Consider the following 18,536-nt stretch of genomic DNA (forward strand, 5'->3'; position numbering starts at 1 on the left):
GAATTTTCTCATAGACTTGGTTGGCTTTAATGAATATTTGCAGTATTTCTACAGGAATATGTCAATATGCGCACTGGGCCCTTTTTGTTATTTAATGAAATATAAAATGTTAAAGGTGCTTTCAAAAAGACATTTGGAGAAAGAAGCATGCATAAAAGATTGCTTCTAGTTCTTAAATTTATGTATTTCAGGAAAATACTTTGTGAAACATACGACCACAATTGGGCACATTATGAGATGACATGTTTTCTCTAGGCATGCAATATTATGCATGCATTCCCTCCATGGAGCTGTAACTGTTACGCATTGGAAGAAACTCACCAGGTCATGTGCCGCCATTATTGTTGCACCTAAACATTTACATATGTATTTCAGAATTTTTTTTTTTATTAGATTAAACGCACAAAGGTCTGAGCAGGTGCATCAGCACCTCGACAAGAATCCTTTAGATCCTGATCTCATGTGCTTTGGCTCTTAGTTTGAGTGGGTGCATGTTTGTTTGTGTGTTTAGCAGATGTGAACAGACGGTTAACATCTGGCACCACACTAGAGTTTTAAACGGTTTTAGTAGGCTCTCTCTGTGAGCCTGTGAATGTGTTACATTGATCGCGACATGAATGTCACCGAGAATTGAATGGATCACAGCCAGCGCAGCATTTCCAATATGTCACCTCTGCTTTCTCCTTCCTCCACTCAGCGAGGAGCTGAAGCTGGCCTCGCAGAAGTCTCAGCACCTTGAGGAGGTACTGACCTTTCCTAAAGTCTCTCATAAATCTTTTTATATGAACAATTTTTTTTCATCTTGTAATAGATCATGGTTTGCTGAGCCAGGAACCCGGATTTAATTAGAAGGTTTTGGCATAGTGAGGCTCGACTGCCTGCTGTGACTGAACTGTTTCGGCTGAGACGGTTTAATCCTGTTTTTAAATACCTCTGTATTTGTGTTTGTTTATGTCTCAGCACAACGAGGATCGTAACAGTCAACAGCCAGACATGAAAGACAGGTAAGAAGCAAAGGACAAACCACTACAAATTGTTTCTTATATGAATCTACTGTATATCACATATGATTGTTCAGCCATTAAGCATCCTGATTTTGCCAAATGCACTGTCTGTTATCTCAGCTGTTTTGGACTCTAACGCTCTGTTGTCCTCTTACTTTGATTTAGTGGTCGACACATCATCTTTTGCATTGCATTTGCTTTAATGCCAACTTTATTATCACAAGTTAGAAAAAGTGTCACATTTCCAATATTAGTGTTGCATTATTGTTTAATTGATATTCATAGTTTGACAAGAAACCAGAGTCATGTCAAATTTATTTGCGACATACTTTTTGAAATAAATTGTTTAAATCTACATTTTGCAAAATAACAAAAGTTACTGACAGGTTACAGAAACAGAAATCAATGATATTGAAAAGGCTACAGGCTAAAGATTTCAACACAGTTTATTCTGACAGAATTTTGAACATCTGATAGGGCAGTGAGATTTATGCCTTTATAATGTATCAAGTTATGTTTGACACCAGTGAAAGCTTGCCATTAGCTTGTTAAATTAAAAAATGGCCTTAGTTCCTACATTTTTAGGCTATTTGAAGCCCATTCTAAAAGTGGAAATCAAAAGAATCTATGACGGCCACTTCTGTCTGTCTAGACTAGAAACAGAGTCTGCAGGTAGTCTTACTTATCTGTTGATTAATCACAGGATTAAGCCATCCTTAATACTGTACATCCCACCACTAGCAGTGCTGATGACAGAGCAGTGATGGAAGTGGAGATTGAGTGGTTGAGGAGTGGAGAAATGATGGACAAGTTAGGCAAGATGACAGCTTAAGGATCAAGGTTTGTGATATAAGATTGGAGAGAAGCAAAAAGAGGCGGTATGATGAGGAAGTGACTGTTTAAATTAAGAGGTGATGGAGAATTTGAGCAGAAATAACAGCTGTGGAGGGAAAGTGTGCCTGTCTTTGTGTCAGTTAACATTTATCAAGATTTGAGTCTAACAGGGATATTTTAGGTGAGTCATCTAATAATGACTTTGCAAGTTTGGTTCAGAAAAAGATGTGAACGCGCAGCCACTGCCTTTATTAATTATTTTTGAAGCAGGTGGGTAAGATCCACAGTACCATTAATCTACTGAGCCACAGCCAAGTTGACTCTTGCTTCTGTCGTTTTTGCTGTGAGAAAAGTTCTTAATATTGTAGTTTGATACACTTTTGTTTTTAATCAAGAGATGACTTACATTTCTGGCTGTAACTTATGCATGTACTAAAAATGAAATGTAGTAATTATTCTCAGATGCTGGATTTTACAACTTCATAAACCTTGCTTTTATTCAGGAACAAGTTGGATTTGAACTTTGGTTATGTTCCACATGCTACATTATCTGTTGTTTTCAATAGGAGAGTGAGAGAAGGAAATCTCAGGAGGTTCAAAGTATCATGCAAGATTTTGAGTTGACTTGACACAAATGAAATGATAAAAACTAAATGAGATATTGTGAAAACGCATCCCAAGAGTTTTGTTTTTGCTAAACAAAGCATTGCTTATTATTTGGGTTGACTTCTCAGCTGTTTTTTGCTTGGCATTCATCTCAAGTTTAAGTCTGTGGATCTTTGGAGAAGTCTATTTCTCCAAAACCACTGTTTTCATAAGCTCCTTTCTCCCTTTCTGTCTCTCTTTATCTGTCACACACACATAGACACACACACACACACACACACTCACACACATAGAGAGTAAAGCACTGTTTCTGTCAGTCCCAGAGTTCGGTTTGGTGTGGACTTCTGTATCAAGTGATCTCTTTCTGCAGAGAACAAGAAGGGGAAACAAACTTCCAGAAATCCACTGGAGCTTTAATCTCAGACAAAGACCGGGAGCTTGAAACTCTGAGGAATGAGGTACGCAGACACTCACACACAGATATTTTTCAGTCTGTCCTCCTGTTTCTTAGGAACACGTCTTTGATCTTATGAAAACTGAACAGTGTAAGGGACTTATCTGTTTGATGGTTATTGCTGAACACTGATGTCCCTGTAGATCGCAGTGCTGCGAGGAGAAAACGCCATGGCCAAGACCCTGCAGTCAGCGGTGGAGACTCTGGAGAGAGACAAAGCCCAGTTGCAGAGCCGCGTTCACAGCCTAGAGCAAAGGCTCATGGGAACGCAGGCCTCAGAGGGAGAGGACAGGGAAGCTGCATCTTCAGGTGAGGAGACGTGATGCGATTCTTCACAACTCTCCAAATCTCCCCCGACGCATTACGTTAGGTTTTATCAGAGTATAAACACTGTTATGGTTAGGAGACATTTCTCTAGGTCTTCTAATGAAATCATAAGCAACATTTGAGTTTGTCAGCATGTTTTCTCATTTTCACTGTGCATCTGCAGGCGATGCTGCTCTGGACCAGCTGCGAGAAGAAAAGGAGTTTGCCGAGGGACAGGTATAACTGGCAGAAATCATCTCAAAATACATCTCTTTCTCGATTAAACTTCTTGGTCCATGTTGTCATTGCATATCAGTGTGATGATTGATTGAAGGAATCCTTTACTTGATCAGGTAGTCTCATTGAGACTGAAATCTCTTTCAAGAGAGACCCAAGCACAAGAAAATATGCTTTAAAAAAAATGAAACGCATACAGTTCATTTACACATTACAAAAACTGAAACAATTACAGCATCAAAGGTGTCAGAAAGTAATGGTTTAAAAGCCCCCAGGGGAACAAGTGAGCCTAATTTCAAAGCCTTTTGCTGATCTTTCTATTTATAAGGTGCAAAGTAACAGAACCTGGCCCTGTCGAGTTCTGTACTTGTGTGTGGATTATCTAATACTAACTCATCCTGTGATCTGGCGCTGCAGTTACTGGATTTAAAAGCAAGCAGGGTGTTAAAATAACTTTGCGGATCAATGTAATACAGTGAAAATCCCTTCTTGTTCTCAAATAAGACCAACCAATTATCTAATATAAATCACAACTGTAATCATGTAATTGATATGCAGTGATAAAGTGCAAAGCACTGAGATCAACTGTATCTGGTGGCTGTAGAGTTGCATGGGCAGCTGCATATGTGGAATGACTCCTTTCATATGATGATGGATTGTGCAATGTATGTCCCATTTTCAAGAGAAGATTAATATTTCTGTAAAGAGTGCTTTTATAATTTTAAATGTTACGTTTATCTGTCTGACTGTTTATGATTGTCTCCATCAGATCAACTTCCTGAACAGCGTGATTGTGGATCTACAGCGGAAGAACGAGGAGCTGAAGATCAAGCTGAAAAAGATGGCTTTGGCTGAGTTCAATGGCAATGATGAGACAGACGGGTGAGACACACCCACACAATTTCATTTATTGACGAGACTATTTGATTAAGGCAATGCACATTAACATAGTGCTACTTCAGCTGCTTACAAACACGTTGATGTAACTAATGTTCTGCATACAGATATTATAGCTGGTGCCATTCTCCAGCTGCTGTTTTTAGTTATGCTTTTCTCAAACAGACAAAAGAGAAAAAAAGCTGCATACAATTATGAAGTATTTAAATGAGAAATGCAAAGACAAAAAATAATAAAATAAGTAAGTCATTACTATTTCTGGTTCAGCTAACATTCATTTTAAAAACCTTAATAACTTGGATTAATTTTATTGCACATGGTGGTGTATTCCACATTTGAGCACCCTGTACAGAAAAAAAAAAAAAAAACAGAATACCCAAAGGAAGTCTTAACTCTGAGCAATTTTACAGTTGCCATTTTCTGAGCCCTTAGTGATTCTACTGACAAACCTGCAATATCATTAAAAACTGTTTGAGGTATGAAAATAGAGTGGAAAATATCAAAAATGAGAAAATTGCATTGTTTGTTTTTTTATCCATGATCTTAAGCTTGGTTAATCCAAACAGCTGTCTTTCCATGCATCTATATCTGGGCTGCCTTTGGTTTTTTCAAGTGTTTTAGTGTGTTTAAACTCTTTTTGATATATTTCCCAAATGTGAGTTTTAAGCCATATACTGTACATAACATTTGAATCAATTATACAGCTCAGATTTTTCTTTTTTTTTTTCTTTTTTTTTTATGGGACAGCACAATTATGCAGTCTTGCAGGTTCAAAGTAATTATTTTGCTTGAAGCCTTAATACACTTCACTTATAAGTGATGTTAATTGATACCTCGGCTTCGAGGTTGATCTTCACATTATAATGATGACATCTCTATTGCAAAGAGGAGTCTTTTGAGAAGTCTGTCTGTCTGGATGGATTATCAGTGACTCCTCATTGGCAGTGAATTCGTTTCTGAAGTCTTTCTACCTCTCTGTTGTCATCTAGGCTTGGCGAAGGCGTGTCAAAGCGGGAGAAGAAGGCTCCTCCACGTCTGTTCTGTGATATCTGCGACTGCTTTGACCTCCATGACACAGAGGACTGTCCCACCCAGGCCCAGAGCCCCGACTCTGTACCCCACTCCACCTACCATGGCAACCCAGCCGACGAGAGGCCCTACTGCGACATCTGCGAGGCCTTCGGACACGCCACAGAGTCTTGCAACGATGATCAGACCTTCTAGAGGTTTCCACACTGACATCTCCAGACGGAAGAACTCTAACTGTAATTAATAAACCATCACCCTCCCTTCCCTTCACTTTGCCCCGTTCATCTCAATCTCAATTTGACCGGCTCCTGCTACTCTCCCTTACTACACTTCCTACAGTCCAGCTCAACATGCCTGACATTAGGCCCTGCACAGCCAAACAACAGATTTTCCATAAGTATTTTTATATTGTATTTATGTATATCATTGTCACCCATTCTCCTAATCTAAATCCTTTATCCCACGAAAGACTCCTAATCTTTTCTCCTAAGCTAAGCTGTTCTGAATATAATGCAGAATGCTTGTCCAAATATGCTGCTTTTGTGCAATATTTATGTTTATAAGAGAAGGGATCCATCCTCAGCACTTGCCATTTATTTTTTTAATGTGTGTTATTTGCTTTTTATTTTGTGTCTAAATACATCATGGGTGATGATGGACATCCAGTTCCTAATGGGCTTTATTTGTTAATTAACAAGGAAAAAGGAAGCACAGATAAGCACAGTTAAAATTGAAGGGAAAATTAAGCACCAGACATAATGCCTCTCCAACATTCCTGTCTTCTGTATCACATTCCATTATTTTTGAGGCTAAAAACCAATAATGCAATGTAAGACGTTTTACATTTGTTTCAGTAACATTTTACAAAGGCTTTATTGTGTATTAACTGAAGTGTTAACCTATGGAAAAGTACTGAAGTACATAATTATATTGTTTAATTCCCTTAGACAGGTACATAACAATGTATATGCTAACATTACAATAGTATAACAGCACAATATAGTAACAAAATGCTGTGTTTGTAATACATACGCATTAAGCTACACATGGTTATTGTGTACTTACACTCTTTTCCACAGGTTAGCATACACAAGACGAGGCCGCTGTAAAATAAGAGTTACCGAGGAATTGTTTTAGCTGATGATGAAATTATGTTATTTATTCTGTCTGGTTATATGAGATTGGTGTATTCAAAATCTGTCACAAATTACAGTAATATTCTTACAGGAAAATAAGCTAGCACTGATACTAGTGTATAGTATATACTAGGACCACTTTATTATAAATGGGTTTTTAAAACACACTGTTAGATGTTACAGGAACTCACCCAGATGAAGACTATAGAAGCCTGTAGTAACTTAGTATTGCACTGTCCACTTTAAAGATTCAACTTTCAAGAGGCTTAAAAATAGTTACTCTGACGCAAAATACAGATGTCAGGTGTTAGCATGAAGGTCAGTCCAGATTAACCCCATTTTATATTGTTTATGGATTTCATATGTTGTCCCGTTAAAGTTATACCTGTATAGTAATGTGAATTTTAATTATCTTAATGTTCTTAAGCACAAGTTTGGATCATATTGAATCTTTCAGTGTAACAATATATAGTGTATGTGACTAACCAGACACTTGTCTGTAAATAATGATCAGAAGTCTCTTCTGGTAAATGTGCACACAGTGCCATGGAACAGAAATACCTTTGATGTGTACTGTATTTTATTTTTCTGCCCTGTTGATAAGATTGACATTGTATGATAAGTAAGTTTCCACTCCAGGGAAAGCCCACTTTGATAGATATTGACTTTAACACATTGTGTACTTTCTACTAAGTGATACGTCTAACTCGTGCAATGTTTTATATATGTAAGTTTCAGGCACCACCTATAAATGGTTTCTTAGCATTATACAAAGTGTTCAAACCATTTACAGGTGTGGACGCATTGTACAATGTCACTGTTTTCTATGTACTGTATACTCCTAACATTTCAGTAGGAATAACATGGGAAAAATAGACCATGTCTGCTTGTTTTGTGCTTTTTTTCTATGACTTTCTTTATACTGCAATACTGTTAAAAAAAAAAAAAAAAAAAGGCAGAAGCATTATGTAGGTCTTTGCTTAATACCCACAGGGCACCGTGGGCAGATCTACTACCTCTCCAGCAGCATTAAAGCCCACTTATTGTCTCACAGGACAATACAGATTAGTGGTGGCACTGCTCATGATTGTTTCATCCCCAGATTCATTACCACTGGCGGGCTCAGGCAGCCCAAAGAGCCTGCTCCATATTTCACAAACTCTGTTGTCATACGACAGAAACCTCTGACTGTCTGACTCTCAGATTGGTGTTGCAAAATGACACAAAGAAGGTGTAAAAGTTTTGTGACTTTTATTAAGAAAACAAAACCATCGGACATGATATAAACCAAGCACTACTGATGGAATAAATAAGTCAAACCAAACCATAAATCTGTACAAGATCTAAAGTGAAACAACATGGTCCCAAGAAAAAACAACATACAAGATTCATATCTCACAGCTCTTTTTTTCTTTTTTCTTTTTTTTTTTTTTTTACACACAGTTATGAGCAAACTATAAGCAATCGGCTCGATCAGGTGAAAGCTACAACATAAGTGAGATTTGTTTTTTAACTGAGTGTACATAATGCTGTTTATAACTGTTAATGTCAATACATAGCATTTTAAGTACCAGCGCTGCTGGACTGGGAATGAGGTATATGCTAATCCATCCTCTAAACTGAGACAATTTTCTTTTTTTTTTTACTTCTTTTCTCTCCATCCATGTGACTGCTGATTTGCTGAGATCATCTGATCAAGTAATTCTGTGTCATAAAGTATTCCTATCTAGCCCCTGTTACGCGAAGTCATTGGTTTACTGTGATTAAATTGACTCCATTCAATAGTCACAAGTAAATATTCATTACTGCAACTAAATCTTACATGTGTGAGGTTGTACATTAGAGGTCATAGGTCTGAATCCTTACTATTAAGTTCAAGTAAGTCGCACATTGATGTCAATGACAAATCTGCACAAAACCAAGAGCTTGATGCCACGTGTATGGATTCAGCCGATAGACAGCACCTTGAAGGAGGATTAGAACCAATGCTCGAGCTAAGACTGGACCCTCTATTGTGAGCTACAGAAAATTCGTAGGTCAATAGGTAAGTAGTGATACACAGAACATTTACAGAGATAAGTGATCAAATGTAAGTCATGATGGCGGACCAGACAGGAAACCAGTACCAGCACTAGTCTGTTTCAACTTCAGAAAAAGGAGAAAACAAAAAAATACATCAACAACAGAGTGTCACCTAAAGCAGAAACAGATCAGTAACCAGGGTATAGAGAGAAACCGCTTCAATTCTCAAGGTGATTTCTGACTCACGAGGTTTGCGATGTGAAATTTACAGGAGACAAAACAATAATATTACTTTCGGGTAGTGTTTAAATTCCAGTCTCCAATTCTTGTAACTAAAAGTCTAACTGAAACTTTTTGCAGTCGAATGTAAATACTGAATAAACATTAGTGACAATTATAAGGCAAAAAAAAAAAAAAAAAAAAAAAAACAGAACATGGCACCAAAAAGTGTAATTATAAACTGGTTGACCTAAGAAGTATGTTTAATCATAGCAACACAAGGCACACCTTCAGGACCTATGCGACCTATGCTACCTATGCCTGTCTTCACTATTTTTCATCAAAGAGTTTAAACTTGGCCAGTACCGTTGTCTCCTTCCTCTACATACCAGAACTAACTCATCAAAAACAACTGAATGAAAAACTTTCATGGATAGAGAAAAAAGACACATCCACTACAGCAGCAAATCTATCTGTGATCGATTGTGATATACCATAACAGTGCATTGACCCTCCTGAGAAAAAAACCCTAAACATTTTCTAAACAAATATAGAACATTAGTCTACCAGGAGGCGAATTGGGAGGATTGAAGTGATGTGGTCTTAGGTAGAGGTTTCCCATAGCCACTGATCTAGGACCAGGTTAGCCTCTGTGTATCCTGAGCTAAACCATTGAGAGTAAAACATTTAAGAAGGTCTCAGACCAGAGTCTAGGATCAACCTCATCCTACTCGCACTGATGTGGGCATCAGCATCAAATCCCCAGTGTTAATTCTTTTAGTCACAGATGCAGGTCAGTGTTTCTCTGCTGGCCTGGCCTGGGCTGAGCTGGGCTGACAGCGCTGCCCCTGGTCATGGAGGGGACTGCAGCCTGCGTTCAGAGCTTCTCTTGGCATTAGTGAGAGTGTGGAGAACTGTAAGGAAGCACGGAGGGGATTAGTGAATAGAGGTAATATCCATTCTCCCTCTGTGGCAGAGGAGTGTTAGGGCAAAGGTGGTGACTGGGGTGGGTTGACGGTTAGGCGAGGGGGGAAGAGAGATGTCCATTCTCCCTTTGGTATTAACGAGTACTGACGGGGGAGGCGAGGAGAGGGCGGGGGGCCTAAGGAGGAGGAGAGGAGAGGGAGGAGAGCCGGTGAGTCCATTATCCCCAAAGTGTTTAAGGGGTAATGGAGGGAGGTATACAGGGAGGAAGAGAGGAGGGTGACGGAGAGAAATGACTCAGCCCAGAACATTTAACTCTCCTCAAAGTCCTGAGATGAGGACTCCAGTTTGCTTTTCTTGCTGGGTGGGGCCTCCTCCTCCAGGTCCTGCGGGATAAAAACACAAACACACAGTCAGGATCCCCTAAATCACCAAAGACAAGAAAAAACATGACACAGAGAGCAGCTTCAGTGGTTTTGGTGCCGACACATATTGACATCTTATAGCCACGCAGACGGTACGAGGACAACAGCACCTCACACAGTACAACAAACAGAGTCCAATGAGACAAAACAACTCACTCTTGTTGATTGCAAGTCTGTAGGCAACTCATAATTCAGTCAATTTTATTTTTAGACATTCTCTCATTGGGCTAACTTCAAGTCATTGAAATTAAAATGTTCTCAATTTTTGTGGGGACCCCCTAGAACCCCCTCAAGGATCCCTGGGGGTCCCCGGACTCTAGGTTGCAGCTGAATTAAAGCATTATGTCTGAATGACCACACCCACACCACGCCTTCTGAGGTAGTTACACTGTGTCAAATGAAATAAACTTGGACCATTACAGAACATGGTAAGAAAAATACCACACTGTGTAACAACTAATCCTAAATATCATGTAAATAAACAGCGACAGGTTTAAAGACAGCTCGATATGATATTGACATAAAGAACTGTATAGCGCAAGTGACTGTTTACCTTTTTTACAATGGCCTAAAATCGCAGTACCATACAGGACTTGAGCTCAGAGCGGGTTAACTTGGCATTTCAGTCCCACATCCTGAACCCTGCAACAGTCCCAGGTAATTTTCTCGTTCAGCAGGGGTGTAAATTGGTCACCTGCTAATTTGTGACCCATGTAGAGGCGAAGATACGGGACATGCTCTACATTTGAGGCAGGCAGCCCTGACCTCAGTGTAACTTTAACCTGTGACTGTGATGAATTACCAATAAATCACCAATAAATCTTTGGGATTGGACTCTGACTCATGTTCAAATAATGTCGTAATGACACACTGTCAGGGAGGAATGTGGGGCATAATGCTGCGTTTTAGTCAGGCTGAAAAATAGTGACACCAGTTAACCTGAAGGTGAAATGAGCAGTCTGGAAATTATGATCAAGTCAACACACTTTTTTGGAGGGTGAGTCCCGGGGTTACAAAGTGAAATCCTTTGTGTAGAGGTGGGATTTTGAGGAACAGATTACCCAGTTGGCAATAATTTAGATCTAGAGGAATGCAAAAGCTGCTGAAAAGGTCCACTGATCCACTCTCTGTGTCCATTTAATCATTAAGCGTTCAAAACCACTACAACATGTGCTACCAAACTGATCACTGTCTGTGAGGCCAGGCTTCAAACCTTCATACCTGAGTGGCTTTGCTGTCTGATGAGTCCTTCTCCCCTGAGGACTGGCTGTCTCTCTTGGCACTTTGTGCTCTCTCTGAGGTCTCTGAGGAAGGGATGGCCTTACCTGAGGAACACAACACATCGCACACCAACTTCAGAGCAGAAGGCACACTTCTGTATTTGGCAGCCGATTCAGAGGAGACTAAACTCTGCACATAGTGGGCCGGCTGTTGGCAGTAACTTATCGGGGGAAGAACAAGAGACGCGGCTATTTTTGACACATCGGTGACGCAGTGTGGCTGCTCGGAGTAACTGCACAGTTTGATGAAATCACTGAAAAGGGAAGGAGATGTGAGCAGCACTGGGAAAACTGCTGCTACAGGTTGATTCTGTCCATCAGACATTAAAGAAAAAGTTGATCAGGAAAATGACAAAAAAAAAAAAAAAAACAGAAAAGAGAGCCATACAAAGAGAAAGAAATATTCCTCTCTCTCCTCCATTGGTTTTAACGGTTGAAGGTCCGATGGGAATAAACACGGCCCCAGCTGCACTGTGTGTCCCTTGGTGTGGGTGTTTATCTATAAGGAAGTGGTCGTTTCACTCTCTGTAAGTGTGACGTTGCTGGTGCTGAAGCAACTAAGTTATGCTTAAATAAGAGTACAGAGGAAAAAACAACCCCCCCAAAAAAACAAACCAACAAAAATTCAAAGTGAGGTGCATCAACCAGCCAATCAGGCAAGGCGTAATACCATCACCAGATGGCCAAAGGATATTACCATCGTCTTTTTTCACAGGGGCCTTTTTTGACATGAATAGCAGGTAAAAACAGGTGTTGCTAAGGATGTTAATAAACGTCCCATACATGCAAGTCTAACAGCATTTCCAATGAACCAGAATGAACAATAACAGGACCCTGGTTCTGTCAGATCTATGGACCAGAACCTGAATTAATGCCGTTAGTAATTCCTGTGTTCACCTGCTATTTCATGTCAGAATGACTGCTGCGAAAAAGGTCTATTGATTGGAAATCTTTAACACAGTCACAGATACACCCAACTAACATTTGTAACTGTGCATGAGCAAGTGTGTGTGTGTGTGTGTGTGTGTGTCTCTGACCCCTCTTGCTGTCAGGGCTCTGGTCGTTCTTGGTCTCGCTGTTTTCGCGGTGAGACACAGCGGTGGGCTCTGGGGCAGGGCTGGTGCTACAACTGTTTTCCTGTTTCACCGGGGAGGAGTCGGCGATGGAGCTCTGGTTGCTGTTGTCATCTACCAGGGACAGAAAGACCAGCAAATTTAGTCTGCGTTTTCATGATGAAATTGCACACTACTACCCGCTGATCATCTAAGACAGAAATTGCTTAGCCAAAAGGCTTTGGACTCCAGCACTATAATCAATAGGCCATCTCTCTATAAAGACTGACCACAATAATCAAAAGTATGTATTTACAACACTCAGCAACAATGGCTATAAATTACTCAGGATGAAATGTAGGAGGATGCATGCAAAATGCCAAGAGCGATAACAGCGTATCAGCATCTCAACACTGTAAATGGGCAGTCTAAGAAAAAAAAAAAGAACAATACGAAATTGTTCAAGGACATGATGTTCAATAATGATCAGTAAAGCAAAAGAGATTAAATAAGAGACACAGTTTGAATATCCTATCCTGTGTTAATCTACGAGTGGACATACAGCACAAATAAACCTGTCCCAGGACACTGAAAATAACGAGTCCTCTATATATATATTTAAGACCTTAAATTTAGATCATTTGTTGTAAGACTTTTTATGGGCCAGCAGAGGCTGAGAATAAAGCCTCAAGCTGTGGGTCTGCGAGAGGCTGTGCTCACCATGCATGTCCATCATCCCTGGGGAAGAGCTGTTCTCTGGAGTGGTCACCTCTGAGCCGTACTTCTCATCTTTGCCCTTCTTCTTATTCTTGTTTTTCTAAAACAAATGAGAAAAGTGACGGTGTTCAAACAGCCGGCCGACACAAAAACGTGAGGATATCAATGAAAGTCATTTAAAATGTACAACGTTAACATGGAGCCAAACACACAGGATCACAGCCTTCACACGCCTTTTGTTAAATCAAATTCAAGCACTTTTTAAACATTTTCAAGCTGTTTCAAGCACCTTCTAAAATAAATATTTAATCACATTAAATCAGATGTATTTTGCTTTAACACCAAAAATCATGTTTAGTGAGCGCATTCTACAAAGAGGAGACAAATTAAAAGGAAAACACAACAAAGTTCCTGACCCAGCGATTTACTGTGAAAGTAATGAAATTACCATTTCAAGCACTTTGATTCAAAATCCAAGAACTTTTCAAACCTTGAGAATACCACATTAAAATTAAAGTATTCAATGATTTACAGCACCTGTTTGAACCCTGAGATCAATAACAGCAAGTCTAGAAAACGTATTTATATGAGGAATAGTATGCCAAAAACTAAAAAAATAAAATAAATTATTTCTCCATTTGTCAATTTATTTAAGCGCTGATCTAATCTGTGGCTTCTTTTTTGTTCATCTTCAGCATTCCATATAAATAATCAGTTCTACCTATTTTTTGTATACATATATAAACAACCTGTGCTCCACATGTGGTACTCAATGCTTGAGACAGCATGACAAGAGGCTGGACTTACATCATCTGACTTGGGCTCCGTCACTGGGACCCATTTGTAGATGCGAAGGGACGTGTCTCCAACAGTCACCCATTTTTTCTCCCTGTGCAGGAGAGAAACCAAACCGACTCAGATAACAGAAAGGATCTATCGTAGGACACATCACCCTGGATTCAAACTCGTTCTTAATAAAGCCATGCTAAACTGATTCTAAAATAAAAGCTAAATAAAACACAAAGAGAGATGCCTTGTGAAAAGTAACTACTGCTGTTTCATAACATCATAATGGACAATAAGGTAATCTCACAGGAAAACCATAACTCTCTATAGGAATAGAGTACTGGAAAAAAAAACCCACCATAAATCATGATAAGGTGACAAAAATAGACTAGAGCCATAATAATCTCCATAAATATTATAATAATAAAGGTATAAATTATAAAAAGCAGACTACAAACTATTGAGCACATAAGAGCACTAAAAATTATCACACAAAGGGTAAAGTGGTAACAAGTAACATAGCATTATTTTAAATACCATAAATTATTAGAATTACTATAAAGTATTTTGGGGTATCAAAGAAACACAATGTCATTGTTTATTGTTGTTGTTGTGTTTGTTTGTTTTTTTTAGCCACCGTTTGTAAATTGTACTGTAAAAGAGCAAAACCAACAAAAGAGAAAAAAAAAATGTGTCCAAAAACCACACAAACAGAAATAAAATGTACAAAGATTGAGCTCCTTTCCGTTTTTCTTTCATCGCCCAACATAAGATGATCAGAACTGTGGATCCCAACTTTACCAGTGGTACACTTATTTTGGACCTGTAGAGGTGAGATTAAACCACCAGATAAAACATCATATTTTCTTATTTATTTTTCTTTTTAAAAAAATGAATGGGCGTACACAACTGATGTTCATACACATGGCTCCCTTTAGAAAATGGTTTCTGGTGTTATAAGTGTATAAAACAGTGTGTTAAATGTGTAAAATGTTAAGACTGAGTCATTGCGTGTTCAGCCATGCACTACAGTAGCCTACTTCCCTCTCCCAACCCCCACCATGCCTTATTCTCTATCAGACCTAAAGGGCGACTCAAAGCGCTTAATTTAAAACTCCAGACGGACTAAACTACTCCGACTCAAGAGCGCCGTCGTCAAATTGTTTCCAAGTCAGAGTTATTGGACGTTTTGACTCGTCCTGCAGCCTTTTCGACAAGCCGCCTGAGATCCAAGCACAACAGCGGGCAGGAGAAAGCAATGGCTTCATGTGACTGCAACGAAATGGCTTCTGGGTTCAACCCTTGCTGTTAAAATCTGCGGAAAAAATATTCCAGGTTATCCGCTCAGAGGCACCCGGGCTCCGGGCTGCTGCATCGCGCTAGTGCGCCCCGGTGCACCTGAGCTGCAAGTACATCTGCTGTAAATCCCGTTCCGAAATTGCCCTTTCTTTCAATTTCATGCCTTATTCCTTCTCGCTCCTTCCCTCTCCTCCCCCAACAAGCAAGGCTTTCTCGTGTTAGATAACGAAAGGGTGTTTTTTCCTCTCTTTTCTCTTACCATTTTCGTACTTTCTCAATAGCGGCCATAACCCTCTTGATGTCATCTTTTGCCCTGCTCCGGGTCTCAGCTCGGACCGACCTGCCCGACATTGCCGCGGTGGGTATAATATTTTTAAAGCTCGCCGGCAGTTCAGACACAATGCAAACAGTAGAGCGCACAGAGGAGCCAGTGCGCCTGCGCGGCCCCGGAGAGGAGGGGAGGGGAGGGGAGAGGAGAGCGCAGGGGAGGAGGGAGCCTGCAGCTGCACTGTGGAGAGAGGAGATCTGTCTCCCTGCTGTGTGCGAGGAGAACAAAAGAGGCTGCAAAAAGCCTGGATATGCACTCATCCAACAAAAACTTTTGCCTCAAACTTCAGCGCCTGAACACCGTGACATTCACCAGACACGAGGAGGAGGGCCAATCCCCCCTAAACTCTGCTCACACACCTTTTATCAGCACTACACCTCCTCAGCCTGACACAGATCTGAAACAAATTATACAGCACCAAGAATACATTGGAGTAAATGGTATCAAACTAGGACTAGGATTAGGGTCTATTACAATAACAAACCAGTAGTGTTCTGAACATATTTGATTGCCAAAAAATATATGTCTGTCTATATCTGTATAACTATATATGTATTTAAGTGATCTATTTTATTTTTTATCTTGTTTTATTTATTATATAATGTATATATTTTTATTTCTTTAAATTTGCTATATATTTTCTTACTTTTAACTTTTCTCAGGGATGCACCAACTCAATTTTGTTGTATGCTGTCCTCAGTAACACAATGACAATAAAGCTTCTTATGTCGTATGTCTTATGTGTTTAGATCTTAAGAGTAAAATTGTCGTGTACAATAATGGTACTGTGATACTTGATTTATGGGATTTCTCTTTTCACTTGTCCACAAAGATATACTGGTAAATCAGAGAGGTGGTTAAACTATGAGCTGGGGATAATCAGAAGGCAAACAGCCACCAGTATGAACAAAAGGCAGTGGTGTTTTCAGAAAACATTCATGCTTTCCCATTTTTCCCTGAAAACTAAAGCCTTGTGTAATTTACATTGGTTTGGTACCACTTAGTATGATGTGTTTCTTATGGCCTCTGCTGTTAAGAGAGGGTACTGATAAATTACTGATAAAAGAGAAGATTTTTTTGTTATGAATTAATTGTTGAACTGTGTGTCTACACTGTATGGGGAGAGGTCTGGGGAGGATTACTGTCTGGGTACAAATCCCGTGGCCCGCGACCAACAGGGGCCCCCTGATCACTGGAGTCTCTAATCATTCTTTGTGTAGTTATTTGGGTTTATGTTTTAAAACTTAAATGCAGACTCAGTACACATTACACATGCCCAGCGGCACTATGGGGCCCCCAGTTTGTTTAATAGTCTTTTCAGTCTCTTTAAAATGTGCACTCTTACTATGTAATGGAGAGCTAGACACCAAATTGGAAAAATAAATGCAAATATTGACTAACTGTCTCATCACAGAAATAGATATCTAAATTACTCAGATAAAGTTAGATATTATTTTAGCCAAGAACAATCAATAAACATCTGCTCCACTACAAATGTGTCATTTTTCATTTTGCCACTTACAGTCATTAGTTATTGGCAAATGTACCGAGCCTTTCTCGCTTCATTTGTTATTCCTCATTACATTCAGTGTGAGCGTGATGGAGGGGAGCCCACATGAACTTTGTGCCTCTAGACATTGTGCTCCTAAGATCTGGCCCTGATTCTTATACATTCTGTCACTTGGATAATTTATAGCAAAATGAAATAATTTGTCTTTTTGTTGAGTGCACCATGAAGTAATATCAGAGTATGTATGTGTATGATTTCCTTGCTCTCCAGTATCCAAACAACCCTCTGCATAAGAAGAGAGGAGATTTCTTGCTCTAAACTAAACCTGACCCACACTGCATGTAAAAACCACACTTTACTAAAACCGACTCTGTGCAGGGAAACCACACTCAGCAGTCATCAGATCATACAGATCATCCATCACTGCCACACTGTGACTCAGTCCAGTTAAAATCAGAGATAATAAAACTGAGCCTCACCTGTTTTGTTGTGTGTAGAGGGGTGTCTCTCGTCTTCCCTTCAGGTCGTCCCGTTGGCTGCAGCTCAATGTGTCTGAGTCATGGCACCAAATTGCTGCGTATGATGCTGAGGCTGGAGCACAGGATCACACTAGAATCGATTAGATGAGTTTTGCTGAAGTTTAAAGAGGCAGAGCAGGGACACAGTCTCATACAGGCTCTGAGAGGGGTGCTGATGAACTCTTTAGTCACATACATGATGGACATCAGGTTGCCCGGGTGACCTTGGGATGATGCAGTAGAAACCTGGCTATATAACCACCTTGTGTGTGCTCAGATGTCCTGAAGGTCTGACACCCAAGTACTGTTATTACATTATCACAGCTCACTCAACAGACAAAGCTCTGCACATATTTATCCAAACCCAGGAAGACATGCACATTTACCAGCAAATGAACCCTCAGTCAAAATAACATCCCCTAACCACAGGACCTCCACATCATACACATGGCATGCACATGGAAGACACTACATACAAAAACCAAAGAACACCAGAGGCATTGACAACTTATCATCCTGTTATGTTTACCCAGTTGTTCCCATTAAATCAGGAAAAGTCATTAAGTCAATCATTTATTTACAGGACGTTTAACACTGAATGGGGTCAAATTGGCCCCAAAGGTAATAGGAGGCTGGAATCATGTTGATGAAACTGGAAAATGACCACACTGCCCCCTGGTGGATTCTCACAAAACTCAGAAAGACAGGACTTGATCTCTGTAGTGAATTTGATAAAAACTTATCCACTATTATATGACATGTGAATGTACTGCATTATACTATGGACATCAGTTGACAAAATCTGGGCACTCCTTAAAGCCTTCTTTGACGGGTTTTATGATTAAAATTGAGAGACCAATCAAAATATCAAGCCTTAAAAAAATAACTCGCCATCTTATGCTCTTTGATCACCTTTATTTGTGAGTGTGCTACATTGTCTTTATTATTGTCAC

The 18,536-nt window shown here is 39.7% G+C and overlaps 2 protein-coding genes across 5 annotated transcripts in view; one reads left to right on the forward strand and one right to left on the reverse strand.

Annotated features, from left to right (window-relative positions):
- The window catches only part of clip1b (CAP-GLY domain containing linker protein 1b), a 29,479-nt gene extending 21,995 nt beyond the window's left edge, over positions 1-7,484 (forward strand). For all 4 annotated transcript variants that reach the window (XM_030065604.1, XM_030065603.1, XM_030065606.1 and 1 more), the window contains 7 exons: positions 698-743; positions 961-1,004; positions 2,815-2,902; positions 3,042-3,207; positions 3,389-3,441; positions 4,211-4,323; positions 5,328-7,484. In XM_030065604.1, coding sequence (XP_029921464.1) covers positions 698-743; positions 961-1,004; positions 2,815-2,902; positions 3,042-3,207; positions 3,389-3,441; positions 4,211-4,323; positions 5,328-5,562 — 745 coding nt within the window. In that variant the 3' untranslated portion in view covers positions 5,563-7,484. The remainder of the gene's footprint in view (positions 1-697; positions 744-960; positions 1,005-2,814; positions 2,903-3,041; positions 3,208-3,388; positions 3,442-4,210; positions 4,324-5,327) is intronic.
- Positions 7,485-7,737: 253 nt separating this feature from the next.
- Positions 7,738-15,689, reverse strand: bcl7a (BAF chromatin remodeling complex subunit BCL7A). The gene is made up of 6 exons (XM_030065610.1): positions 15,487-15,689; positions 13,950-14,031; positions 13,146-13,242; positions 12,411-12,560; positions 11,315-11,418; positions 7,738-10,054 (listed from the first exon to the last, which is right to left on the reverse strand). The coding sequence occupies exons 1-6, from the start codon at positions 15,576-15,578 to the stop codon at positions 9,980-9,982; spliced, it is 600 nt and encodes a 199-aa protein (XP_029921470.1). The 5' UTR covers positions 15,579-15,689; the 3' UTR covers positions 7,738-9,979.
- Between the last annotated feature and the right edge of the window lie 2,847 nt (positions 15,690-18,536).

The sequence above is a fragment of the Myripristis murdjan genome, chromosome 12 (genome assembly GCF_902150065.1).
Source record: "Myripristis murdjan chromosome 12, fMyrMur1.1, whole genome shotgun sequence".
Lineage (NCBI taxonomy): Eukaryota > Metazoa > Chordata > Actinopteri > Holocentriformes > Holocentridae > Myripristis > Myripristis murdjan.

Coding starts and splice junctions, on each gene's coding strand:
- bcl7a (XM_030065610.1), bottom strand. CDS start 15,578: ATGTCGGGCAGGTCGGTCCGAGCTGAGACCCGGAGCAGGGCAAAAGAT. Junction 13,243..13,949: donor CGGAGCCCAAGTCAGATGAT/GTAAGTCCAGCC, acceptor CATTTGTTTTAG/AAAAACAAGAATAAGAAGAA. Junction 10,055..11,314: donor CAGACAGCAAAGCCACTCAG/GTATGAAGGTTT, acceptor TTTATCCCGCAG/GACCTGGAGGAGGAGGCCCC.